The sequence below is a fragment of the Diceros bicornis genome, chromosome 10, assembly GCF_020826845.1.
Source record: "Diceros bicornis minor isolate mBicDic1 chromosome 10, mDicBic1.mat.cur, whole genome shotgun sequence".
In the NCBI taxonomy this organism is placed as follows: Eukaryota; Metazoa; Chordata; class Mammalia; order Perissodactyla; family Rhinocerotidae; genus Diceros; species Diceros bicornis.
In genome coordinates this window covers 4,951,323-4,975,229 of record NC_080749.1, presented here as the reverse complement: position 1 = coordinate 4,975,229, position 23,907 = coordinate 4,951,323, and the positions used below count along the sequence as shown (strand labels likewise).

Sequence of the window (23,907 nt, the reverse complement as noted above, 5' to 3'; positions counted from 1 at the left end):
AACTATAGTACAACATCACGACCAGGACATTGATAAAGTCCACCAACCCTAGCCAGATTTCAGCAGTTTTAGACGTACTTGTGTATTTCATTACAAGCATTTAAAAAAACTTTAGTTTGAAATAATTATAGGGCCGGCCCTGTGGCTTAGCGGTTGAGTGTGCGCGCTCTGCTGCTGGCGGCCCGGGTTCGGATCCCGGCATGCACCGACGCACCGCTTCTCCGGCCGTGCTGGGGCCACGTCCCACATACAGCAGCTGGAAGGATGTGCACCTATGACATACAACTGTCTACTGGGGCTTTGGGGGAAAAATAAATAAATAAAATCATGAAATAATTATAGATTCTCAGGAAGTTGCAAAGACAGTATAGACATATACCTGATAAGGGACTAGTTATTTAGAACATATGAAGAATTCTTACAACTCAATAATAAAAATCAAACCAATTAAAAAGGGACAAGGATTCAAATAGACATTTCTCCAAAAAAAATATACAAATGGCCAATAAACACGTGAAGATGCTCCACGTCATGAGGCATTAGGGAAATGCAAATCAAAACTGCAGTGAGGTACCATTTCACACCCACTAGGGATGCTATAATCAAAAAGACACACAGTAAGTGTCAGTGAGAATGTAAAGAAATCATGCGTTACTGGTGGGAAAGTACAATGTATCCACTTCAGAAAACAGTCTGGCAGTTCCTCAAATGTTAAATACAGAGTTACCAAACAACCCAGAAATTCCATTCCTGGGTATATACCCAAGAGAAATGAAAATAGATATCCATACAAAAATGCGTACACAAATGTTCACAGCACCATTATTCATAATAATCAAAAAGTGGACACAACCCAAATGCCCATCAAGTGATGAATGGATAAGTAAAATGTGGTATATCCATAAAATAGAATATTATTTGGCAAAAAGAAAGGAATGAAGTATTGATACATGTTACAACATGGATGACCCTTGAAAACATTATGTGAAGTGAAATAAGCCAGTCACAGAACACTGTATATGATACAATTCCATTCATATGAAATGTCCAGCATTGGGAAACCTAGAGATAGAAAGTAGATCAGAGGTTGCCCAGGGTTCGGGGGGTAGGGAGGAGTGAAGATGGCAGGATTGGGGATGATAGCTAAGAGGTGTGGAGTTTCTTACTGGTGCAGTGAAAATGTTTTAACTGTAGTGATGGATGCACAACTCTGTAAATATACTAAAAATCACTGAATTGTACATTTTAATAGGTGAATTGTATGCTACGTGAATTATATGTCAGTAAAGGCATTATTAAAAAAAAAGTAAAGAGAGGTTAAGTGTTTCCCTTCACCAGGTTTCCCCCACTGGTTACATCTTACATAACTACAATACAGTATCAAACCCAGGAAACCGCCATTGATGTAAAGTGTGAGTGTAGTTCTGTGTCATTGTATCGCACGTGTAGATTCATGTGACCACCATCACAACTGAGATTCAGAACTACTGCATCACTACAAAGATCCCCCTTCTGCTCCTACACCTCTATGGTCACAGCGCCCCTCCCCACCATTAACTCCTAGCATTCTCTATCTGTACAATCGTGTCATTTCAAGAATGTTATATAGATATAATATCTATATCCTTTTAAGATTGGCTTTTTCCACTAAGCATAAGCATAATGCCCTTGAGAGCCATTCAAGCTGTTACATGATCACTAGTTCTTTCCTTTTTGTTCCTGAGTAGTATTCAATGGTACCACAAGTTGTTTAATCATTTGCCTAATGATGGTCATCTGCATTGTTTCCAGTTTTTGGCTATTACAAAAAAAGTTGCTATGGACATCTGTGCACAGATTTTTCTGTGGACACAGGTTTTCATTTTTCTGGGATAAATGTCCAGGAGTGCAACTGTTGGATCATACAGTAAGTGTATGTTTAGTTTTTATGAAACTGTCAAACTATTTTCCAGAGTAGCTCAGCAATGTATGAAAGACAACTGACTTGTGGTATGACAGTATTCTGCTAACCTGCTCCCTAGTGAAACTGTCAAAATTAAACAACAACAAAAACCATTTAAACCTCTGGAAAAGGTTCTAACATTTGCAAACAGCAAATGCAGAAACATCTATTCAAGAAAATCTACTAAGATGTGTTAAGAACAGCAAGTCTGAGGTATCTGAACAAAGACTGTTCCCTCTCTTCTTCTCCCTCCCAGCTCAGTGAGGTGGAGACTCCATTCCAGGCTGCTAGAGCACAGAACACAGGGTTCCCTCTCCTCCAGTACCCAGGTGGAGGGCTTTCTTCCCAGGAGGAGCAGGACATCAGCATTTCTCATCCTGCTTCCCAGGCTGAGGTCTGGAAGGCCCATCCTGAGGCTCAGTCCCAGGTAAGTACAATTGAGATGTGGGGGCTCCCTTCTGTTCAACCTACACCCATGGAATGGAGACTGTACCTTAGGCAGGGAATGCTGAGAATACTGAAGGCCCAGGGAGCCCTTCTCCTTGCTTGTGAAGTGGTAGTTTCACGCTAGGAGAGGCAAGCCAAGCAGACCCTAGGCTGCTCACTCCTCTTCCCCTCCACTGAACACTCACCTCCTAGAGTAGGGTGTTAGACAGAAGGCTGTCATTGTCCCCACTGCCATTTCTAGAGCCCTAGGCTCAGAGATTCTGCTGGGGGTGGGATGGGTTGAGAAACAGGCCATAAAATAGGTAGCTTCTAATTTCTTCTCAAAGTAATCAACTCCATTTGCAACAGTGTGTGAAGTTCAAACATAAAGGTGCTCCCAAGAACGGTAAGGTTGTAGTGAAAGGCAACTGGGAGGAAATCTGTAGATCTCATGAAGATACAGCCTTGACTGTGGGCTGACTAGTTTACAGGAGACAACAAGGACGAAGAGAGCTGGGAGAAGCCCTCGTGGGGGCAGAACAAATATCAAACACTGACCTCAGAAACTATTCTGGCAATGAGCTACTATTTGATTACAGTAATTTGTGGAGGAATTTAATTTGTGTTCCACAGTAAATTCCAGAACTGTGCTCTAGTAGAGCAAACAGCAAGCAATTAGTGGGGTCTATCAGCTGAGTGTGGTCAGGGAAAGTGGGAGAGAGCCCTGCCAGTGCCACTGTCATCCCAGGCAGACTGTGGGCATACCCAGGGCTGTGTCTCCCTGAGTAACATCAGAGGCTTAACAACTGCACTGGTGCTGCGGGTGGGGGTGACGAGATGTCACTCCAACAATCCAGCCAGTCACTAACACACAAACAAGCAAATACCAACAACAATCCCCGGGGAGCCAGAGACCAGGATCCAGTGGTGCCTAAGTTTGTTTAAGTTATCCAGTTTCCAACAAAAAATCACGAGGCATGCAAAGAAACAAGAAAGTATAACCCATATGAGGGGAAAAAATACCAGGCAACAGAAACTGCTTGTGACAGTGGCCAGATGTCAGATTTATCAGAAACAGATTTCAAAGCAGTCACTATAAATAAATTCACAGAATGAAAGGAAGGCATGAGGGAAGAAGTAATGGAAGGTATGATGATCATGTCACATTAAACAGAGAATATAAAAAAAAAAGATAGAAATCATATATACATATAAAAAAGAACCAAATGAAATTTTGGAGTTGAAAAGTATAATCAACGAAATTTTAAAAATCCACTAGAGGGGCTCCACAGCAGATGTGAACTGGTACAAGAGAATTAATAAATTTGAAGACAGATATGCAAGCTGAAGAACTGAGAGAAAAAGGAATGAAGAAAAGCGAACAGGGCCTCAGAGAAATGTGAAACACCATCAAGAGTACCAACATACATGTAATGGGAGTACCAGGAGAGAGGAAGCAGAAGAAATAGTTAAAAAAAAAATGGCTGAAAACTTCTCAAATTTATTGAAAAACAATAACCTATACATCCAGGAAGCTCAAGGAACTCCAAGTATGATAAATGCAAAGACACCCACAGACACACATATCATAGTAAAAATGTTGAAAGTTAAAGTTGAGAAAATCTTCAAAGCAGCAAGAGAAAAAAAATGATGCATCATTTACAAGATAACCCCAATAAAATCAACAGCTGATTTCTCAGGAGAAACAATGGAGGCCAGAAGGCAGTAGGATAACATAAAGCGCTCAAAGATCTAGCTTCTCTACACCTTCACTAGCACTTAGCATTATCAGTATTTTTTATTTCCGTTGTTTTGACAGGTGTGTAGTGACATCGCAACTTAAATTTCTCTAATGACTAGTGATGCTGAACATTTAACAAGTTTTTTTTTTACTGTTTTCAGTTCCAGGATCCCCATCAACATACCATATCACATTTACTTGTCATGTCTCCTTAGACTCCTCCTGGCTTGATGGTTTCTTAGACTTTTCTTGCTTCTGATGACCTTGACAGTTTTGAAGAGTACTGGTCAAGTATTTTGTAGGATACCCTTCTATTTGGATTTGTCTGATGTTTTTCTTAGGAATAGATTGAGGTTATGGGTTTTTGAGAGACACAGAAAGGAAGTACCTTGACATCACAGCCTGTGAAGGGTACACACTATTAACATGACTCATCACTACTGATGTTGACCTTGATCACTTGGCTGAGGTGGTGTTTGTCAGGAGTCTCCACTGTAAAGTCACTCTTGCCATGACTCTCTTCCACATAGTACCCTCTGGAACAAAGTCTCTACGCACAGCCCACACGTAAGGACTCAGATTTATGTTCCCCTTGCGCATTTTCTCTTGTGCTTGCCATCTGTGTATCCTCTTTGTGAAATATTTCTTCATGCCTTTGTCCACGTCCTTTGTCCAAATGGATTATTGTTTTATTTACTGTTAAGTATTGAGAGTTCCTAATATTTATTCTATATGAGTCCTTTATGAAATATGTTGCTTGATAATATTTCTTCCCAGTCTATAGCTTGTCTTTTCATGCTCCTAACACGGTCTTTCACAGATAAGAAGTTTTTTATTTTTACAAATGTTTAATAATGTTTAATTAAAATCTCAAAAAATAAAAATTTCAACTTTAAATAATTTAAATATTCATTAATTATAATTTGTAATCGTCCACTTATTTTATTTTTTTATTTATTTTTTATTTATTTTTTAAATTTTTTGTTTATTGCAGTAACATTGGTTTATAACATTGTATAAATTTCAGGCGTACATCATTATACTTCTATTTCTGCATAGATTACATCATGTTCACCACCCAAATACTAATTACAACCCATTACCACACACATGTGCCGAATTATCCCTTTCGCCCTCCTCCCTCCCCACTTGCCCTCTGGTAACCACCAATCCAATCTCTGTCTCTATGTGTTTGTTTGTTGTTGTTATTATCTACCACTTAATGAAGGAAATCATACGGTATTTGACCTTCTCCCTCTGACTTATTTCACTTTGCATAATACCCTCAATGTCCATCCATGTTGTCACAAATGGCTGGGTTTCATCGTTTCTTATGGCTGAGTAGTATTCCACTGTGTACATATACCACATCTTCTTTATCCATTCGCCCCTTGATGGGCACTTAGGATGCTTCCAAGCCTTGGCTATTGTGAATAACGCTGCAATGAACACAGGGGTGCATGCATCTTTACGCACTGGTGTTTTCAAGTTCTTTGGATAAATATCCAGCAGTGGAATAGCTGGATCATATGGTAGTTCTATCATTGATTTTTTGAGGAATCTCCATACTGTTTTCCATAGTGGCTGCACCAGTTTGCACTCCCACCAGCAGTGTATGAGAGTTCCCTTCTTTCCACATCCTCTCCAACACATGTTGTTTCCTGTCTTGTTAATTATAGCCATTCTGACGGGCGTGAGGTGATATCTCATTGTAGTTTTGATTTGCATTTCCCTGATAGTTAATGATTTTGAACATCTTTCCATGTGTCTGTTGGCCATCTGCTTTGGAGAAATGTCTGTTCAGGTCTTTTGCCCATTTTTTAATTGGGTTGGTAGTTTTTTTTTGTTGTTGAGATGCATGAGTTCTTTATATATTTTGGAGATTAACCCCTTATCAGATGTGTGGTTTGCAAATATCTTCTCCCAATTGTTAGGCTGTCTTTTTGTTTTGTTGATGGTTTCCTTTGCTGTGCAGAAGCTTTTTAGTTTGATGTAGTCCCATTTGTTTATTTTTTCTATTGTCTCTCTTGCCCGGTCAGACATGGTGCTTGAAAATATGTTGCTAAGACCGATGTCGAAGAGCGTACTGCCTATGTTTTCTTCTAGAAGTTTCATAGTTTCAGGTCTTACATTCAAGTCTTTAAGTCATTTTGAGTTAATTTTTGTGTATGGTGTAAGGTAAGGGTCTACTTTCATTTTTTTGCATATGGCTATCCAGTTTTCCCATCACCACTTGTTGAAGAGACTTTCTTTTCTCCATTGTACGTTCTTGGCTCCTTTGTCAAAGATTAGCTGTCCATAGATGTGTGGGTTTATTTCTGGGCTTTTAATTCTATTCCATTGATCTGTGTGTCTGTTTTTGTGCCAGTACCATGCTGTTTTGGTTACTATAGCTTTGTAGTATATTTTGAAATGAGGGCATGTGATACCTCCAGCTTTGTTCTTTTTTCTCAGGATTCCTTTAGCTATTCGGGGTCTTTTGTTGTTCCATATAAATTTTAGGATTCTTTGCTCTATTTCAGTGAAAAATGTTGTTGGAACTTTGATAGGGATTGCATTGATTCCATAGATTGCTTTAGGAAGTATGGACATCTTAACTATGTTAATTCTTCCAATCCAAGAGCACGGAATAGCTTTCCATTTCTTTGTGTCTTCTTCAATTTCTTTTAGCAATGTTTTATAGTTTTCGGTGTACAGATCTTTCACCTCTTTGGTTAAGTTTATTCCTAGGTATTTTATTCTTTTTTTTGCAGTTGTAAATGGGATTGTATTCTTAATTTCTCTTTCTGCTACTTCATGGTTAGTGTATAGAAATGCAACTGATTTTTGTATGTTGATTTTGTATCCTAAAACTTTACCGTATTCGTTTATTAATTCTAAAAGTTTTCTGGTGGATTCTTTAGGGTTTTCTATGTATAAAATCAAGTCATCTGCAAATAGTGACAGTTTCACTTCTTCCTTTCCAATTTGGATCCCTTTTATTTCTTTCTCTTGCCTGATTGCTCTGGCTAGGACTTCCAGTACTATGTTAAATAGGAGTGGTGACAGTGGGCATCCTTGTCTGGTTCCCGTTCTTAGAGGGATAGCTTTCAGTTTTTCAGCATTGAGGATGATATTAGCTGTGGGTTTGTTTCTTCTTTGATTTCTTCATTGACCCAGTCATTGTTCAGTAGCATTGTGTTTAATCTCCATGTATTTGTGGCTTTTCTGATTTTCTTCCTATAGTTGATTTCCAGTTTCATACTGTTGTATTCAGAAAAGATGCTTGGTATTATTTCAATCTTCTTAAATTTATGGAGACTCGTTTTGCGGCCTAATATGTGATCAATCCTGGAGAATGTTCCATGTGCATTTGAAAAGAACATGTATTCTTCGGTTTTTGGATGGAACGCTCTGTATATATCTACTAGGTCCATCTGTTCTAGTGTGTCATTTAAGGCCAATGTTTCCTTATTGATCTTCTGTTTGGATGATCTATCCATTGGTGTAAGTGGAGTGTTAAAGTCCCCTACTATTATTCTGTTACTGTCTATTTCTCTTTTTACGTCTGTTAATAACTGCTTTATATATTTAGGTGCCCCTACATTGGGTGCGTAGATATTTACAAGTGTTTTATCCTCTTGTTGGATTGTTCCCTTGATCATTATGTAATGCCCTTCTTTGTCTCTTTTTACAGTTTTTGTTTTAAAGTCTATTTTGTCTGATATGAGTACTGCTACCCCAGCTTTCTTTTCATTGCCATTTGCGTGGAGTATCTTTTTCCATCTCTTCACTTTCAGTTTGTGAGTGTCTTTAGGTCTGAAGTGTGTCTCTTGTATGCAGTACATATATGGGTCTTGGTGTTTTATCCAATCAGCCACCCTATGCCTTTTAATTGGGGCATTTAGTCCACTGACATTTATTTATTTTTAAAATTTTTTATAATTTTTAAAATTTATTTATTTTTCCCCCCTAAAGCCCCAGTAGATAGTTGTTATGTCATAGCTGCACAGCCTTCTAGTTGCTGTATGTGGGACGCCGCCTCAACGTGGCCGGAGAAGCGGTGCGTCAGTGCGCGCCTGGGATCCGAACCCGGGCCGCCAGCAGTGGAGCGCGTACTTAACCGCTAAACCACAGGGCCGGCCCAGTCCATTGACATTTAAAGTAGCTGTTGATAAGTATGTACTTACTGCCATTTTTTAACTTTTTTTCTCAGTGTTTTAGTAGTCCTTCTCTGTTCCTTTCTCCTTCTATACAGAACTGATGGTCTCTTTAGTTTGACCCCTGTCTGAAAGCTCTACTCTCTAACTCCCCTCCTCCCTCCTTTTATGTTTTTGATATCATATCTAACCTCTTTTTTGTGTATTTGTATCCATTGCCCTCTTATCATGGAAATAGATAATTTTTCCTATTTGTGGTCTTCTCTTTTCCCCTTAAATCAGTCCCTTTAACATTTCTTGTAGCACTGGTTCCTTGGTGACAAACTCCTTTAATTTTTGCTTGTCTGGGAAATTTTTGATCTCTCCTTCCATTTTGAATGATAATCTTGCTGGGTAGAGTATTCTTGGCTCTAAGTTTTTTCCTTTTAGCACTTTGAATATATCTTGCCATTCTCTTCTAGCCTGTAAGGTTTCTGCTGAGAGGTCAGCTGATAGCCTTATGGGGTTTCCTTTGTATGTAACTTGTCTTTCTCTGACAGCTTTTAGGATTCTCTCTTTATCTTTAATTCTAGACATTTTGATTATGATGTGTCTTGGTGTGGGCCTCTTTGGGTTTATCTTGTTTGGGGCTCCCTGTGCTTCCTGTACCTGGATGTCTGCTTCCTTCCTTAGGTTAGGGAAGTTTTCATCTATTATTTCTTGAAATAGATTCTCTGCCCCTTTGTCTCGCTCTTCTCCTTCCGGGACACCTATAACACGGATGTTAGTGCACTTGATGTTGTCCCAGACGTCCCTTAGACTGTCCTCACTCTTTTTAATTCTTTTCTCTTTTACCTGTTCAGCTTGGGTAATTTCTCCTAGTCTTTCGTCCAGCTCACAGATCCGTTCTTCTGTATCCTCTACTCTGCTTTTGAGTCCCACTAGTGAATTTTTCATTTCCAGTATTGTATTCTTCATTTCTGATTGGTTCTTTTTTATATCTTCCATTTCTTTGCTGACATTCTCACTGAGTTCATCTATTCTTCTCCTCACATCAGTGAGCATCCTTAACACTCTTAGTTTGAACTCCCTGTCGGGTAGGTTGCTCATTTCTGCTTCACTTAGTTCCTTTTCTGCAGTTTTGTCCTGTTCCCTTACTTGGAATGTATTCCTTTGCCTCCTCATTTTGCCTCTTTCCCTGTGCTTGTGTCTACGTATTAGGTAGGTGAGCTATGTCTCCTGCTCTTGGATAGGTGACCTTATGTAAGTGATGCCTTTGGAGTCCTGCAGTGTGCTTCCCTTAGTTCTCAATGTTCCAGGGGTGACCCCTATGTGGGCTACGTGTGTCCTTCTGTTGTGGCCTGTTTTCTCTCCCTGTAGGCACCCAGGTAGGCAGAGTTATGCTCCTGGTCAGCTGTTGTAATGCTCAGCTGTTTGTAGTTGTTGTGGGCTCTTCAGTCTCTTTATCAGGTGTGGGGAGCCCCAGCTCAGTTGGCTGCAAGTTCTAATACCACATTTGTGTTGCAGTATTTCTTTTAAGTGAGAAGGCCCCCAGTGTGGCAGGTTGTTAGGCTCAGGGGCTTACAATTGCTATAAGCCTCCAGCCTTTAGGTCTCTTGTCAGCTCTCTGAGGATTGCAGCTAGGTGGGGCTGGCCTCAGGCCCGGGAGCACCCAATTGTTTCAGGATTTGGAAGGTGGGGCAAACCCCTTATGTGGGTCTTTGAGAAGCACAAGTCGTCTGCAGCTGACAAGCCCTGCCACCCACAGGTCCACACACACAGTCAACACAGTACTGCCCCATGTGTGCGCCCCGACCTCCCAAAGTAGACTCAGTCTCTCCACAGCAGGAGCCCCACACACTCCACCACTGCCCCACACTCTCCACCCGCTCCTTGTGCACGCTCTGCCCCACTGAGGTCAGCTCAGTTGCCAACTCTGCCCCACTGAAATTGGCTCACTTGCCAGGCTGCAGAGAATCCAGTCACCAATCTATGCAGGCCCACCAGTTGCCTGAGGGTTTGTTGGGTGGGGCCAGTCTCTAGGGTGGGCTGCCCGCCCTGACTGAGCTGGATTAAATGGGTGCTCTAGTGGGTGGGGCAGACCCTGGGCTAGCAGGCCTCAGGGAGAACTCCAATGGTGTCTGTGTCAGCAGACCACAACGGCCGCCGCCAATGTCCCAGTCCCTGGAGAGGTCTCACCTCTCACTGAGATGCACTCAGGGCCTATGAGGTGAGTCTCTTTTCACCAAAGCACTGTACACCTTTCTTTCTGGTGATTTTAGGATGTTTTCTGAAACAGGTGAGTTTGCGCATGGGCCCTTTAAGAGCCAGTTATAATTTCTTTGGGAACCAGGTTTTCTGGGGGTACTCCTCAATGTTTTAGTAGCAGGCAAAGTCAGATATTACGCCACTGGTCTCAATTGTGTTGGGTCCACAAAATGCCTACAGCAGAGACGCTCCCTGGCTCAGGGCCCCGTGCCTCCAGGGAGGCTGCGTATCTTTGGGTTGCTCCCGGGCAGCCGTGAAGCTGGCAGCTTGTGAAGGTGGTGTTTCTCCTCTCCAGAAGGTGGAAGAGTTTCTGCCTCTTCCACCTCAGTTAGGATTGTCCTTTGTTGCAGGAGTTCCTATTATCCAGTTTTCAGTTCTGTCTCAGGGGTAATTTTTCCACAAGTAGTTGTAAATTGGCTGTGTCTGCGGGAGGAGGTGAGTTCAGAGTCTGCCTATGCCGCCATCTTGACTTCAGACCTCAGATAAGAAGTTTTTATGAAGTCCAACTGATTGACTTTTTTTCTTTTATATAAGATGGTGTTTTTGTTGTCCTATCTAAGAATTGTTCTCCACGTCCTGGGTCCTGAAGACTTTCTCCTAGGTTTTTTTCCTAAAAGTTTTATATCTCCCATTCAAATCTATTATCCATTTTGAGTTAACTTTTAAGGTGTGAGCATTAGGTGGGCATTTTTTTAAAATTTATGGATGTCCAGCAACACATGTTAAAAAGACTCTCCTTCCTCCATTGAATTGTGTCTGCACTTTGGTCAAACATCAGTTGAGCATAGTTGTGTGGGTCTATTTCTGCCTTTCCTAGTCTATTTCAGTCATCTATATACCAATTCTTCCGCAGATACATACCATTTTGACTACTGTAGCTAAATCGCTGGCTTTAAAATTGGTGAGAATGATTTCTCTTGTTTCTCAAGATTATTTTAGCTATTCTAGCTCCTGTGCCTTTCCATAGAAAGTTTAGAATAAGTTTTACTATGTCTACAAAAACCTCTCTGTGATTTTGGTAGGAACTGTATTAAATGTATCGATCAATCTAGGGAGAACTGACATCTTTATGTTGAGTTTTCTAATCCATGAACATTGTACGTCTCTTCATTTATTTAGATCTTCTTTCATTTCTTTCATCAGCACATTGTAGTTTTCAGCAAAGATGTCTTGTATATGTTTTGCTCGATTTATACCTAAGTATATCATTTTTGGGGGAACAATCATAAGTGGTATTATGTTTTCATTATCAGTTTCCACAAATTCATTCCAAGTATCTAATATTACAATTGACTTCTGTGTGTTGATATTTTTCCTGTGACCTTGCTGAACTCATTTACTAGTTCCAGGATTTTTTTAAATAGAATCCTTGAGACTTTCTATGCAGACAATGACGTCATCTGCAAATAGAGACAGTTTTATTTATTCCTTTCCAACTTGTATAGCCTTTTATCTCCTTTTCGCCTTGTGGAGGGGCTAGAGCTTCCAGTTCTCTGTTAAAATTGGTGAGAGAGGACAGCTCTGTCTTTTTGCTAATCTCAAGAAGAAAGCAATCAGTCTTTCACCATTAAGCATAACGTTAGCTGTTGGTTTTTTGTAGACATTTTTTTTTATTAAGTTGAGGAAGTCTTCCAATTTTTGAGAGTTATTATCATGAAAAAGTGCTGAATTTTGTCAAATAGTTTTTCTGCATCAACTAATATGATCATGTGATTTTTCTTCATTAGCTTTTGTTGTGCATTAAGCTGGGTCCCCCCAAAAGATATGCTGAAGTCCTAACCCTTGATACCTATGAATGTGGCCTTACTTGGAAGTAGGGTCTTTGCAGAGGCAATCAAGTTAAGAAGCCATACAGAATTAGGTAGGCCCTAAATCCAAAGACTGACATCTTACAAAGCAGGAGAGAACGAGTCAAGGCACACAGGCCTCTGTTGAGATGGAGGCAGAAAGTGGAGTGACGCAGTTGCAAGCCAAATAATAGCAAACCAAATGTCCGCAACCACAAGAAGCTACCAAGAGGCAGGGAAGGATTCTCTTCTAAGGCCTTCAGAGAGTATGATCCTGCTGGCATCTACATTTTGGACTTCTAGCCTCCAAAACTACGAGACAATACATTTCTGTTATTTTAGGCTATCCAGTTTGTGGTACTTCGTTATGGCAGCTCTAAGAAATACAGCCTGTTAATAATGGTGGATTACATTGATTTTCAAATGCTGAACCAGCCTTGCAGAACTGTAACAAATCCCACCTGATAAAAATGTAAAATTCTATTTATATATTGCTGGATTCAATTTGCTAACATTTTTTTTTTTTTTGGTGAGGAAGATCAGCCCTGAGCTAACATCCATGCTAATCCTCCTCTTTTTGCTGAGGAAGACGGGCTCTGAGCTAACATCTATTGCCAATCCTCCTCCTTTTTTTTCCCCAAAGCCCCAGTAGATAGTTGTATGTCATCGTTGCACATCCTTCTAGTTGCTGTATGTGGGATGCAGCCTCAGCATGGCTGGAGAAGCAGTGCGTCGGTGTGTGCCCGGGATCCGAACCTGGGCCGCCCGCAGCAGAGCGTGCGCACTTAACCGCTAAGCCACGGGGCCGGCCCTGCTAACATTTTGTTAAGGAATTTTGCATCTACATTTACAAGGAATATTGCCCTGCAGTTTTCTGTATTTGTACTCTCTTTACCTGGTTTTTCTATCAGGGAAATACTGGCTTTATCAAATATATTTGGAAGCATTCCCTCCTATATTTTGGAAGAGACTATGGAGAGCTGGTGTTGATTCTTCTTTAAACGTTTGGTAGAATTTCCCAGTAAAAGTATCTGAGCCTAGAGACTTCTGTTTGGAAGCTTTTATAGATTCAACTTATTTAGTAGTTATAAAACTATTCAGATTGTCTATCTCTTTCTGGTTGAGTTTTGGTAGATCGTGGTTTTCAAAGAATTGGTCCATTTCATCTAAGTGGGTGACTTTATGAGCATAAAGTTGTTCACAGTACTTCTTTATTATGCTTTTAATGGCTGGACAACAATATCCTGTTTCGTTCTTGATATTCATGATTTATGTCTTCTCTCTTTTTTTCAGTGTTGCCTGAGATTAATTTTATTGATTTTCTCCCCAAAGAACCAGCTTTTTGTTTCACTGATTTTATTTTTTTCCTGTTTTCAATTTCACTGTTTTCTGCTATCTTTACTATTTTCTTTCTTGTACTTGGCTCTATGTTGCTCTTTTTCTAGTTTTTTTTTTGACGTAGAAACTTGGAGATATTTCCTCTTTCCTGTTGTAAGCATTTAGTGCTATAAATTTCCCTGTTGGTATTGCTTTCTTTAGTTGCCTCCCACATATTTTGATATGTTATATACATAAAAATAAATATTATTATATTATTTATAAATATTAAATATACATGTTTTTTGGTGAGGAAGACTGGCCCTGAGCTAACATCTGTTGCCAATCTTTCTCTTTTTGCTAAGGAAGATTGGCCCTGAGCTAACATCTGTGTCAATCTTCCTCTATTTTGTATGTGGCACACTGTCACAGCACAGCTTCATAAGTGGCGTGTAGGTCCGCGCCCAGGATCCGAACCTGCGAACCCCAGGCCACTGAAGCAGAGTGCACAAACTTAACCACTATGCCACTGGCCTGGCCCATATTTTGTTAATTTTCCTTGTTTTATGTATTTTTTCAAAATTTCCCTTGAGATTTCCATTTTGACCCATTGCTTAGAAGTGCATGGTTTAATTTCCATGGTTTGAAGGTTTTTCTGTTATCTCTCTGTTATTGGTTTCAGTTTGATTCCATTATGGTCAATGAAGATATTCTATATGATTTCAATTCTTTTAAATTTGTTGAGGCTTGTTTTATGATCCAGGATATAGTCTATCTCTATATGTTTTGTGGGCTCTTGAAAGAATATGTATTCTGCTGCTGTCTGAGTGTTCTGTAAGTATCTAGTAGATGTTGTTGGTTTGTGGTGTTCAGTTCTTCTTGATTTGATTTTCTGCCAAGTAGTTCTATCAATTGCTGAGACTGGGGTGTTGAAGTTCTAACTATAACTGCACGTTTGCCTATTTCTCCTTTCAGCTCTACTGTTTTTGCTTTATATATTCTGAAGCTCCTGAGTTTCTTTTGCCTATATTCTTTTATCAGTATGTAAAGTCCTTCTTTGTCTTTAGTAATTTTCTTTCTTCCGAAGTCTCCTTTGATATTAATATAGCCACTCTTGTTTTTTGATTAATTTTCACATTATATTTATTTTTCCATCATTTTACTGTCCATCTACCTATATCATTGTGTCTGAAGTGAGTTTCTTATAGACAGAAGGTAGTAGGATCTTTGCTTTCATCCACTCTGCCAATCTGTGTTTTAATTGGTATGTTCAGACTATTTACATTTAAGGTAATTACTGATACCTAAGGCTAAGTCTGCCATCTTATTGTCTCTTGTGCTTCTTGTTCCTCTTTCTCTTTTCTTTTCTTCCTGTGAATTACTTGACCAATTTTTAGTATTCCATCTTTATTTATTTGTACGAATATGATTTTAAATCTTAGGCAAAGCAGTTGAATAAAGTTTTAACAGTCAAGAGACTTAGAGCAAAGGCGGTGATTAGTATGTACATATCCAAATAGAAGATTTAGGAATCATAAATATTTTCAGCTGTCAAATTACCTTTCTTGAGATAGTTTTTGAAGAGTGAGTCCCAAAAAGCAATAATAATCTTTTAGTATGGCTTAAAATGTTACCAGGCAAGCTTTTAAATATATTACTACTATGATATGGCATTTTTGTGGTATAAAAAGATGTTTAGTGGCCCATATCCTGTTTCCACCAAAGGCCAACATTCCCTGACCTTTGGAAATCTCACCCTCTTTTCAAACCTCAGGGTATACTCGTGAGGAAGAATAAGTAGGAGGTGCAGCCACTCTTGTACTTCCATTCAGAGACTCAACTGTCAGGACCTTCACCCCTGCTCACAGACATCAGTCAGTGCCATCCATCTCTGACTCATCTTGAGGCTTCAAAGAAACTCTCAGAAGTTTCCAAGTAGAATTCACATGATGCAATGGGAAATGTGAGCAATTCTCTGAAAACTTACACTTCTCTGCAATGACTGTATTTAAGATGAATGACACACAGTCTATCGGCAGAAATATTTGCAGGTATTTGCAAAGTACTATCAGCCATTTTTATTATATGTAGGCTTATTAAAATGCTATTCTCAAGTTCAACAACAACAAAAACATTTGTTGAGGGCTTGCCCTGAACCATTCCAAAAGTGTCACATATGTTAAACAAAAGGTCTTCTGGAAAATAAACTTCCTGGGGCTTATGATGCATGTACATCTGAGCATCCTGCGGACTACTGTAGACTGTTAAGTAACAATCTAGTACAGCACTTCCACAACTACTGGGGGCTAAGAAGGTCATCCTGTCACCACCTGGGGAGACAGTAACACATGAATTTTACTAAAACCAATGCTGTCACTTATTCATTAGATTGGGTTTTCAATCAAGTACACATAGCCTTCTGAGGCAAAGGATAATTATGATTTTTCTTGAAACTGGAAAATTGTGACTCTGTCTTTCCATTCTACTGTGATTGCAATACAGTCAAGTGAAAGACCAATTTCATGCATTTATACTGGATGTTTGTGGGGAAACTAACCTTTGACCCGGACATCACTGTACCGCTGAAAGTGGTGGTAAGCAGCCTTCCAGGGGTTCCGATAGTGACGGAGCAAAGTAATGGGAGGTCTTGGACGTACTGGGACGTACCTCACCCCTTCTTCATCTATTCAGGAGGGAAGAAAAAGAAGACATTCAATAGCTTATTATATATTTCCAAGAATCCTCAAGGTACAATTCTAATAGTGAGCCATAAGTGAAATCTGACTATGGAAACAGCCTCAGGGATGGACTGCTGACGTAAGTGGAAAAGCTTCATGTGACAATAGTTAGCCCAAGTGACCATTACCGATATACTCCTTGGGAGGAGACTTGCGCTTCTCAGCCTTCACCAAAAGACTCTTAGCAGTGGACTTCTCATCATCAGTGCTGTTCGTCTCCATCATATCCCCTTCTTCTGTTGAAATCACGTGCTGTTGCTTTCGAGGCTTTTTCCGTGGGGAAGCACCAGGTGGCAGGTCACTTGTAGGCATGGACAGGTTGTTAGCCAGCAATGCAAGAGCTGGAGATACAGTGTTGGTAGCCAGTGGAGGAACTGCTGTCATAGAAAGAGTGCGCATATGTGTGAGAAACCAAACATAATGGAAAACTTCACTTGACTGCCACCAAGGAGAACAATTAAGACAGAAAAGAGAGCTAACATTCACTGAGTCTTCCTACGTGCTGAGCACTGTGCTAAGCACTCTAACTGTGGCAGAGGCTGCCAACTGCTTCCTAATACCCCACAACTTCACCTTCCTTAGTACAAGGACCCTTACTTTTAGAGGGGCACAATGCCACTCAGCTGGAAGACTCTGTTTACTAGCCTCCCTTCCTTTACAGTTAGGTGTGGCCATACGCAATGAACATAGAAATGTTTTGAAGCACTTTTAAGAAGTTTCCTTAAAAGAAAGGTGTGACCTTCTACTCCTTGTCTTTTCTGTGACCCTGGAACTCAGATGTGATAGCTGGAGTTCCAGCAGCTATCTTGAATCAAGAGCGTGGGAGTCAAATCCTAGAGGTAGTAGGAGCCTGGATCCCTAATGATTTTATGGAATTCACATACCATCCCTGGACTGCCTTCACTATTCTTGGAGTACACCAAGCATGCTCCTATTCTGACGGCTTTTACACTTTGCTGTCTTGGTCTGGAATGGTCTTTTTCCAGATATCCTCATGGCCAGCACTTCATGTGTTTAATGTCTCTACTCAAAGATCACTTCCTCAGTGAGACTTTCCCTTTAAAACTCTTTTTTTTGTGTGTGTGTGAGGGAGATCAGCCCTGAGCTAACATCCGTGCTAATCCTCCTCTTTTTGCTGAGGAAGACCGGCTCCGAGCTAACATCTATTGCCAATCCTCCTCCTTTTTTTCCCCAAAGCCCCAGTAGATAGTCGTATGTCATAGTTGCACATCCTTCTAGTTGCTGTATGTGGGACGCGGCCTCAGCATGGCTGGAGAAGCGGTGCATAGGTGCGCGCCCGGGATCCGAACCTGGACCACCAGTGGCGGAGTGTGCACCGCTAAGCCACCGGGCCGGCCCTAAAACTGTTTTTAACATCACAGCTCCAGCCCTAATGTTCCCTTCCGTTTTGTCCCTGCTTTATTGTACTGTCGCCCTTGCTAGAGTGTAAGCTCCAAGAGGATGGAGATGTGCTTGTTCTGTACAAGACTCTACCATCAGTGCCTGGTGCAGAGCCCGACAGTTTGAGGTGGGATTACTGGATTACTGCCAGCTTCCCAGCAGAGCGGTGAGAAGAAATATCCCAAACGAGAGCGCAGATGAGCAGCAAGATGGAGAACATTTCGTTTCCCCTCCTGCGTTACCTATGGTATCTTTCAATGCAAGTGCCGAGGCTAAATGTGGGTACCAGAGAAGGATATTTCATGGCATCATAAATGAAAATAAATAAGTAAGCAAGCAAATAAACAGCAGGTTTAAAATCTGTAGACACAGCACGACCAAGTCTCTTTCCAAACAAACGGCATGGAGAATTGAGGCCTTCATGTGCTGAAATGGTGAGAGGGCGATGCCGGGTGACTGGAGCAAAGAATGATTTGCTTTCCACTGGGGCTCTGTCAGTAGTTTATAAATTTCCCACACTGAATGTTACTTTCGTAGTCAGGAAAAACAAGGTTCTACAATAAATTATTAAACAAAACAAAACAACAAAACCTCCAAAGTGACGTGCCTTTCATAAACTGGAAGTTTAGAGTTGAAAAGAGGAAAGAAAAGGGGTAATGAATAGTTTTAAGATTCTACTTATCACATATAAGTTTATCAAAAGAGTATTTTCAACAACATAAATCTCACTTTATTACATAGCAAGGCAACAAAAGTTAGCATGAAACAAATTATAAATAACCAGTACTTAGCTATGATCATATCTTGACCCCTTTTACACGGTAATATTTTCTTAATGAATACAAAGAAGCTCTATTTAAGGCTATTCTTGGGGAAATATTAATCTTTTCCATGATTTTGGCAAGAAATAAAATTAATTATAGAAGGTAGCAAAATGGTTTGTTTTCAAAAGAAGTTTAATGCTTTCTTCTATTTATTAAAAACTAACGTTACACAAATTTAAAATGGGCATCAAGGAATCAGGCTTCCTGGCAGAGGCTTACACAACAGTCTGGACGCTGAGGCGAGTTAGGAAAAAGGGAAGAAGCAACTACCAATGAAGAGGATTCTGTGAATGAACTCACCAGAAACCGGCCTCATTATGTCCATAGGTTCCACTTCTTCTTTAACTTTTATCTCAGGTACAGGAGGGCCCAAAACGGAGGAGAGACTGCCACCCACAGCTGCTGAGGGTGCAGGGGCAGCTGCAATGGTAGTGACGGGTGGAGTGACGGGAACTGCTCCAGGAATGGTTGAAAGGGCGACCGCTGGTTGTGAGGGGGGACTAGCTGCTGTAATCATGGTTGGAATGGTTGGTGGTGGCTGCTGAGCGGTGGGAGGGACTGCAATGGTGGGCTGATCATTTTGATTGGACACGGTCTCCATGGACACAGTGACTGGAGTGGCCATCGATACGTGGATTTCTGACTTAGGTTTGGCACTGGAACACAAAAGCAAAGATGATGTAGCAAACAACAGAAAACTGCCTTAACCCACAACATCTCAGAGGATGGGTATTTGTCCAATTCTTTTTGTACAATACACAGCACAAGTAAAATTCTATTCCTTGATTCTAAAAGTTGAACTTTAAGAAACTTTTAAAAGTAATTCAAGTTTTTTTTTTTTTTTTGATGAGGAAGATTGGCCCTGAGCTAACATCTGTGCCAATCTTCCTCTATGTTGTATGTGGGACGCCGCCACAGCATTGCTTGATGAGTGGTAGAGGTCCGCGCCTGGGATCCGAACCTGCGAACCCTGGGCCACCAAAGCAGAGCATGCTGAACTTCACCACTGTGCTGCCGGGCTGGCACCTCAAGTTTTAATAATATCCCCTCCTTGCTCCACTCCCACCAAGTTTTTATAACCAGTAACAAAATTAACTTAGAAATCACTCAAAGTCATGTCAATGAAAGACAACCAATTTTCATTACATGAAGTCCATTTTTTCTCTAACAATTCCTTAACGCCTATCTTGTCTTAGAAGGATTTTTTTTAATTACAATTGTACTCATTCTTCATGTGTAGTTTCTCGTAAACTTATTTCTTATAAAACAATAAACTCACACACGGCAAAGATCCAAAAGAACACGAATTGAAAATAATTTCCTTGGGGCTGGCCTGGTGGCATAATGGTTAAGTGAGCACACTCCACGGCGGCAGCCTGGGGTTTGGATCCTGGGCATGCACCAACGCACTGATTGTCAAGCCATGCTGTGGCAGCGTCCCATATAAAGTGGAGGATGATGGGCACGGATGTTAGCCCAAGGCCACTCTTCCTCAGCAAAAAGAGGAGGATTGGTAACAGATGTTAGCTCAGGGCTAATCTTCCTCACACACACACACACACACACAAAAAAAATAATTTCCTTCCACTTATCACACCCAGCCCTCTACTCAAAAGCACCACTCCTGTAACTCTCAAGGATATTTACCAGAGATCCTCCAGGCATCTCAAGTAGCTACAGATATAATGTTCAAAAATGTATACCCTATATTTTCAGTTTTATAGAAAGGATTCATTCATCTCCTTACAAATTCTTCTTAAACATTATTTTTTTAAGTAAAATATTTCATTTAATAGCTATAAAGGTTTACCTACTCGTATTACTACTGCTGAAAATTCAGGGTTATCAAAGCAACATGAAACAATACTCTTCAAGTTCAAAGCCAAAAACAGTTTGACTTCCATAGGCAAAAAATTCAACACTGATCTAAACTCACACCATATACAAAAATAAACTCAACATAGATCATAAATCTAAATGTAAAGTGTAAAACTATAAAACTTTTATAAGAAAATACAAAATAAAACCCAGGATTAGGTGAAGTGTTCTTAGATATGACACCAAAAGCACAATCCATAAAAGAAAAAACTGACAAACTGGGCTTCATCAAAATTAAAAACTTTTACATTGCTAAAGACCATTTCAAGAGGTCGAAAAGACAAGGGCATAGATGGAAAGAAAATACTGGTGAAACACATATACAACAGGATGGACCCTGAGGATATTATGCTAAGTGAAATAAGCCAAAAGGACAAATACTATATGATTCCACTTACATGAGGTACCTAGATTAGTCAAACTCATTGAAAAAGAAGTAGAATGGTGGTTCCCCGAGGCTGGAGGGAGGGAAAATGGGGAGTTGTTGAATAATGGGTATAGAGTTGTAGTTTTGCAAGACGAAAAACACCTTCAGATCAGTTGCACAACAGTGTGAATATGCATAACACCATTGAAAAGTATACTTAAAAATGGTTAAGGTGGTTTAAAAACAAAACAAAGAAATCCCACATTGATAAAGGAATTATGTTGAGAATATATAAAGAACTCTGTCAACACTAAGAAAACATACAATCCCATTAGAAAATGGGCACAAGATATGAATAATGAACAGACACTTCACTAAAGAGAATTTTCAGAAGGCTAATAAGCACATGAAAAGATTTCCACACCACCAGCCATCAGAGACATGTAAATTTAAGCCTCAATGATATACCACCACACACTTATCAGAATGGGGAAAATAAAAATCTAAAAACCTTGTAATATCAAGTACAGGAAGGACGTGGAGCAACTGGATCTACAAAAACCCTCCTAGCACTAATAAATGAATTTAGCAAGGTTGGAGGCTAAAAGATCTCCTGTGGTGACCGTGGGAATTTAAAATGGGATGGCCACTCTGGAAAACAGTTCGGAAGTTTCTCATAAAATGAAATATATATGTACCATGCAACTCAGCAACTGCACTCTTGATAATTTTTACCCTAGAGAAATGAAAATGTATGTCTACCAAAAAAGATGTATATGAATGCTCATAGCAGCTTTACTGGTAATAGCCCAAACTAGAAACAACGCCAGTGTACTTTAATAAACAAATGGATAAACAAATTCTGGTACATCCATACGATGCAGCACTACTCACCCAAAAAAAGAACTACTGATACACACCACAACTTGGATGGATCTCAAAAGTACTATTTTGAGTGAAAATAAGCCAGTAACATTAGGTTACTGTAAGCCAAATATATATATACATATATGTAATAATTATGAGATTCTATTTACATATAACTCTCAAAATGACAAAATTATAGTGATGGAGTGCAGGTAAGTGGCAAGGCATTGAGGTTGGGTGAAGAGTGTGATTGTAAATGAAGGAATGTCTTCGTGGTAATGAAACAGTTCCATATTCTGATTATGATAATGGTTATACAACTCTATTCATGTGATAAAACTTCAAAGTCATATACACCAAAGGAAAAAAAAAAGTGCATATAAAAACTGGTGACATTCTAATAAGGTCTGTAATTAAGTCAATAGTATTGTACCAATGCCAGTTTTTTCATTTTGAAAATATACTAGGGTTATGTAAGATGTAATCATTGGGGGAAGCTGGGTAAAGGGTACTTTCTGTACTACTTTTGCAACTTTCTTCAACTCAATTATTTCAAAATAAGTATTTAAAAAATAAGGTTGGGGTAGAGGTTAAGGATTATTCTGGAATTAAAGAGAATTAAAAGAGAAAATAGGGCCAGCCCTGGTGGCCTAGTGGTTAAGTTCGGCGTGCTCCGCTTCAGCGGCCCACATATTTAAAAAAAAGAGGAAGATTGGCAGTGGATGTTAGCTCAGGGGGAATCATCCTCAGCAAAAAAAAAAAAAAAAAAAAAAAAAGGCAAAATAACCAGAGACACCAGCAAAAATGTGGGAGTAAGGATCTCTGAAAATTCTCTTTCATAAAAGCAACAAAAAATTGGCAAAAAAAAATGTCACAAACAACTCTTTCAGAACTCTGGAAATTAACCAAAGGCTTTCAACAATCTGGCAAAACTACTTAAGAAAACTGGCCAAATCTCAGAACAGTCAACTTCGTGGTATTTTAACCTGCCCTGTTTCCATTTCTCCAGCTCCAACTCCATGGTAGGCTTGCAAACCAACAGTCCACACTCACAGTCAAACCAGCAGCCTGGCAGCTACCAGGGGGGTTGGAGTCCCTACAAATCCTCTTTACCAGAGAATTATCATTATATGACCTGTCTGGTTGCTCCCATTTGCAAGACTGTCTTATTTGACCTGACTTGGAACTTGTCCAGTGCAAATACCCTTTTCCCAAGGGATGTTTGTCGGAAAAAATTAGAGGCACTTGACCAGCTTCTGAGCTGACCAAGAGGATGGTAACAATTGGGCAAACAATAAGCTACCCAAAAAGCTTTAAAGGAAAAGCTGGAGAATGAAACATCCACAGGGGCTTTGAAAAGCTCCAACATATTTCTGGCAATCTAGGAAGCAACACACACATGTAGGACTGTGTGCATACCCAGGGCTGTGCACATGCCCAGGACAGAACTAAGAAGGACCAAAGCTCTCACCTCTGGCTGCCTGTGAGGCTCTGTGCAAGCAGGAAGAGAAGGGTAAGGCAGAGTTGTAAAACAGGGTACCCACCCCAGGACACACACAGAGCCCCCTGGCAAACAAAGGGAGACTTACTGGTTCCCGGCATTCAAGCAAAGTTGTTCTATCACTAGCTGACTACAAAGTTAACTGAGTAGAGAATTCAGTGGCCATACTAGACAAAGATATAGAGGTTAAAGAATTAGTTCAGAAAAGTCACTAAACAAACAACCACAACTACAACAAGCAGGAGCCAACAACAAACGCCAGGCAGAGGTGGAAATCTCATTTTCAGAGTTCATTATATTGTTTAAAATGTCTAGTTTTCAACAAAAAATCCTGAAGTATGTAAAGAAACAAGAAAGTACTGTCAAAAACAGCAAAAAAAGCAGTCACTAAAACTGCCACTAAGAAAGTTCAGATGTTAGACTTACTAAAGAATTTCAATTACCTATTTTATAATTTTATTTATTTATTTCTTTTCCCCCAAATCCCCAGTAGATAGTCGTATGTCGTAGTTGCACATCCTTCTAGTTGCTGTATGTGGGACACGGCCTCAGCATGGCAGGAGAAGCGGTGCGTCGGGGCGCGCCCGGGATCCGAACCCGGGCCGCCAGCAGCGGAGCGCGCGCACTTAACCGCTAAGCCATGGGGCCGGCCCATCAATTACCTATTTTAAATATGTTCAAAGAACTAAAGGAGATCATGGCTAAAAATCAGCATGAAAATGACGACTCAGC

General features: G+C 40.1%; 1 protein-coding gene across 14 annotated transcripts in view; it reads right to left on the bottom strand.

Annotated features, from left to right (window-relative positions):
• SAP130 (Sin3A associated protein 130) overlaps positions 1-23,907 on the bottom strand; it is a 79,678-nt gene that overhangs the window by 3,806 nt on the left and 51,965 nt on the right. For 13 of the 14 annotated variants that reach the window (XM_058548733.1, XM_058548726.1, XM_058548734.1 and 10 more), the window contains 3 exons: positions 18,863-19,218; positions 16,466-16,714; positions 16,157-16,282 (listed from right to left, as the gene is read on the bottom strand). In XM_058548733.1, coding sequence (XP_058404716.1) covers positions 16,157-16,282; positions 16,466-16,714; positions 18,863-19,218 — 731 coding nt within the window. The remainder of the gene's footprint in view (positions 1-16,156; positions 16,283-16,465; positions 16,715-18,862; positions 19,219-23,907) is intronic. The other variant, XM_058548728.1, reaches the window with a different exon arrangement.